This window comes from Sphaeroforma arctica (genome assembly GCF_001186125.1).
Source record: "Sphaeroforma arctica JP610 unplaced genomic scaffold supercont1.2733, whole genome shotgun sequence".
NCBI lineage: Eukaryota > Ichthyosporea > Ichthyophonida > Sphaeroforma > Sphaeroforma arctica.
In genome coordinates, this window is record NW_014037825.1 from 1 (window position 1) to 4,907 (window position 4,907).

The following is a 4,907-nucleotide window of genomic DNA, read 5'->3' on the forward strand; positions in this document are numbered from 1 at the left end:
GTGTGTGTGTGTGTGTGTGTGTGTATGTATATATATATATATATATATATATATATATATATATATATATATATATATATATATATATATATATATATATATATAGTCGGTATACATATTCGTATAAATATATATATATATATATATATATTATACAAATATGACCATGAAATATTTAGAATGTCAGAATCCCCCCCCTGTTATCAGCAAAAAAATCAGCACCAGGATCCGTACCGAACTGTGAATTTTACTTTTAGAGCTATTTCACCATAGAATGATGACCCAAACTTTGCTCATTGCAAATTTTTTAATATTTGTATATTTACACCTTTATAAAAATAATACTGCCACTGGCGGTTTCTAAACTTTCTTGAACTCTATACATATATACCTTTTTTATATATATATAAAACATTCACATATATTTCCAAGCCCGTGTGTGGATTGTGCCGAATTGCCGATATTTAGGATATTTATGGTGATATACATAGCCTTCTGAAAATAGAACATGACGGCTATGTTATATAGGCTAAATACGTAGCTATAATCGATGCAAATATAGATACAAATAATGCTTATATGCCTCATAAACCAACATCATACAGCAACAGTACCCGAGTTAATCACCATGACCCCTTCCGCTAACGTGCACACGAGTATCGACGACCTACCTCTAGATGTCCTAGAGTACATCTATTCGTTTCTTCCATTGGAAACCCTTCCTTCTGTAGCCTCTGCCAGTAAAAGGCTGCGTATGGGTGCCACAGCTAAAGTGCGAGCGGATCTTCTAATGAGAGACTGCATTTCAGATCACTTTTGTGCCGATCATGTGCTGAGGCTGCCGCAGATGTACTGCTTGCTGGCTCTGAGAATTGTTGGGGGGGGTATCTTGGTTGATCTGGCGGGCCACCCCGGCGAGGTAGTATTGTATATGTTTATATTGTGTTTGTTTGTATATGTACGCTTTATTTTATTGATTGTGTGGCTCAGAAAATATGAGTAGCCTGCGGTTGCAAATCTGTAAGGAGTTGCATAGATATTCGCACACATATACTAGCTTGTACTGCTGCATGGTTATGTCGTAGTCAGTCTGGTTGATGATAACGCCTGATATACGTAAACAGTCAGATAGGAATTATTCAAGAATTTAGAGTTGCTTGACTGTGTTTGTCTTGCGAGTAAGTGTGCCAGTTCCTTACTTTAACACGTGTCGTGTGTATGCAACTATGCCTTAGCGTTCGGTATAGTAGAGCAGATATTGACATCGATGTCCAGAACTGACACTAGAAAATTGGGGCTGCTGTCAGTATAACTCGTTGTGTGTAGGTTTGTGTTCAGGACTGTAGTAGATGGGATCTGGGTCTATGTGTTATACACTCCTACACCGGGAAAATAAGCGTCATTTTAATTTCACAATCATTCTCACGAGGTGCGTAATTTCGCTTGAGGCGTGTACGATATACTATCTCAGGGTATTTATTGTTTGCGCACAGCCGTTAACTTTTTATAGTTAAATAGTACGCAACGAACACGTGGCCTTCTGGGGTGCTGGTGTTGATGATACTATTTATACAGTTGAGGGAATCGCACACAAGCCTCTGCCTTGGTTTAGAAAGTTCTCAAATATTGTGTAATCATAGTATACTCGTCTACACCCATCCTACTTTATTTCTGTTTATATTGGTATTAAATTCTACTATAAAATTTCAGCTTGGAACTAGGAACCTCGGAGATTGAATCATTGGGTGTAATCATTTCGCACTCTCAAACGTTAGTCCGTAATAAGATAGCGAACTACTTAGGAAGTTGCCTTAAGGCGTTAGATGGCTTAACCTTATTGTTGCTTCGTTAGTTGATAGGCGCCTTGTATATACTGGCGCTGCTGTTGTGAGATAAGGTGTCGCTTCCAAAGGGAATATCCTTGATGTGGGACAAGCTATCGGTCTCAGACGAGATGTCACTTTGCCAACACTGTACGTACGTGCTGTAATAGTTCAATCTGGCAGCTTAGTCATGTTCTCCGGTTGTGTGTCATGTGCACTTGCAAAATATCACTATTGTACGACATTTGATCTCCATACATCGCAATTTGGTATATATATACATTATCCGTTCTCGATAAATGCTACACACTTTGCCGGCATGGTAAATTACATTCATCTACTGTAGTTGATTTCTGTATCATATTGGATAGCACTGGCTATGCTTCCATATCACAAGTAGTTAGTATCATGAACCAAGCTACAAACATGAACAGTATGTAGACTTATGTATGCTAGAAGCTGTAATAACTTCAGTAGCACAATGTTTTACAATATTGGAATTTTGTAGTACTCGCAGCTTACGAAAAAGCATAATACATGTCTAACTTCTACGTCGAAGAAAGCGGACTGTTATCAACCCCCTGCGTTTGGGAGACTTGGGATGACAAACCTAAACCTAAACCTAAATCCCTCGTACAGCTACCTGAAGAAATGCTGGGCTATACTCAGCCTCCTTTCGAAGTTGTTACGAGTGCTCTGCATCAGGTGGTCACGTATGTTGATCTCACCGATGTACCATCGAGAGCCCAAGTGTGTGATTGTTTGACACAATGTTTCGTGAGGGCGTGTGAGCAGGGCGATCTGGATATAGTGAAGTTCATAGTCGAGGTATGTAGCAGGAACATAGTGTTCAGCTAGGCAGTGCCTGTCTATGCATGCTTCTGTCGTAGTCAAAGTGTACACGTACATGTGGGTGTGGTGACGCATCGTGTGCTTGAAGTATGTGCATGAGCATTTTTCTAGCCGTGACTGCTGTAGCCACCACTGACTTAGTATAGTAGCACCGACTTAGTATTCCATCGCACGTGGTGCTGACCCAGCTACTATTCTGAGTCCGTTTAGAATCCGAAATAATGCATTTGTTTGCTCTCGTACCTTTTATTAAACGGTTTGCTCCTGTTTATGTGTCAAACAAGAAGCGTTGGACTTTGCAGATGTCGGGTATACTCCTCTAACTAGTAAGCGGCGTTTGGACAGGGTCGTGTTTGCTAAGACACGTTATACACTCGGTATATATCCCCACCGCTGAAGTACTCAACCCATTTGTCGATATGCCGGATATCGTTTATAGGGGTAGTATGCATCGATAAACTACTTTTAGCTGGTTGCTACTCACATCTGGTTTGTTGTCTGTATACGTATCTGGCGCTTTGTCAACTATTGCTGTTATATGTAATCACGGATAAGCACCATCACACGGCTACTATAGTCTCCCACGATGAATAGCTCACGTCATATATATTTTTTATGCACGCGTATTACTTTATTGTTTGAATCACTTGCTCATTGACATGTATCCCGCGCGAACAAAAGGCTGATCGACCATGATTTTATTTATGATCGTTGTACTGATGTTATTATGTAGGAATTGAAGTACGATCCATCAACTTATCGAAGTACGGGTCTGATAACTGCGGCAAGACATAACAGAGTTAAAGTTTACAAATATCTACACGCTGGTGGAAGGTATTTTCGAACACGCCCACGATGCGTCTGTAAGATTGGAGCGTACGTACTTCTTGAATAAGTCGTACGTCTGTCTATCACATAGTTTACACATACGATTTTATTAACAAGAAACTGCGCCTTTCAAAAAAATCTTTTATAGTTTGCTGCGCTATGTAAATGAAAAGATCATACTAGCAGAGCCACTGCCCACTAGAGCTGTGAGTTCGTTTTGCAGTAGTACGATTTCAGGCGCATTGGCGTTCGTTGAGTGATGTGTATTGGCGTGCATTCCATTGATTACACTCACATTGAGCATAGATCACCCTTAGCACTCTATTATGACAAGTTAGACTCGCACTGCAGCTAAATGTGGGGCATGTGAGCTTCTTTGCAAATATATGTATATTTATCTAGTTATAAGTTTGGTCTTCTACGCAACGTTTCTATGGTGTCTTGCTTCAGTCTCATTTGCGTTCAGCGTATATACACATTTCAAGTATAGGTCATTTAGTTTAAAACAGCCTGCATACTGTTGCCATTCTGTTGCCATATCAAATGAGAGTCATCACAATGTGTATATACATTTGCTCTCTTTCATCATATTGGAAACGCCAATTTGAATCTGACATGTCATTTATGGATTCAAATCTCGTGTTTTGATTCAGGAAAACTTTGGCTTTCAAGATTGTTTATACACTCGCATGTATTCATCAGACAGACATGTTGTATTTGTAATGTATTTTTTTTCTATGTTGTTCCAAACACTGCATAACTCAGGTCAGACCCTTCGTTGCAAACAAATATGGCTATAGGCGATGCTTGCTCACTGGGCTATCTCGAGATGGCAAGGCTGTTACTTCTAGATGATCGTGTGGATCCTGGTATGTAGTCTACTTTGTTACTGTCTATCTCGCATTGTATAACTAATTTAGTTAATATCTGTACAATCGTGTGTGTGCATTCTACTCGCACGATCCGTTACCGATCCGGCCTCTTAGTAAAGTCTCTAGTGACCATGATATAAGCTCGTATGAGATACCCGGGAATGTTATTTAAATTTACACGGCCCTGAAGGCAATAGTAATGCGCTTACTGTATAATTATAAAACTTTTAGTAAGTGTTGTACTGGCCTCTTAGTAAAGTCTCTAGTGACCATGATATAAGCTCGTATGAGATACCCGGGAATGTTATTTAAATATACACTGCCTATGAGATACCTGGGAACGTAATTTAAATTTACACGGCCCTGAAGGCAATAGAAATGCGCTTACTTTATAAAACCTTTTAGTAGGTGTTGTGCAGGTCTCTTAGTAAAGTCTCTAGTGACCATGATATAAGCTCGTATGAGATACCCGGGAACGTTATTTAAATATACACTGCCTATGAGATACCTGGGAACGTTATTTAAATTTACA

The 4,907-nt window shown here is 39.5% G+C and overlaps 1 protein-coding gene across 1 annotated transcript; it reads left to right on the plus strand.

The window, feature by feature from the left end:
* Window positions 1–427: 427 nt before the first annotated feature.
* Window positions 428–4,380, plus strand: SARC_12936 (hypothetical protein; the record flags this gene model as incomplete). The annotated part of the gene is made up of 4 exons (XM_014292949.1): window positions 428–919; window positions 2,463–2,651; window positions 3,409–3,509; window positions 4,269–4,380. The coding sequence occupies exons 1-4, from the start codon at window positions 572–574 to the stop codon at window positions 4,378–4,380; spliced, it is 750 nt and encodes a 249-aa protein (XP_014148424.1). The 5' UTR covers window positions 428–571.
* Window positions 4,381–4,907: the final 527 nt, after the last annotated feature.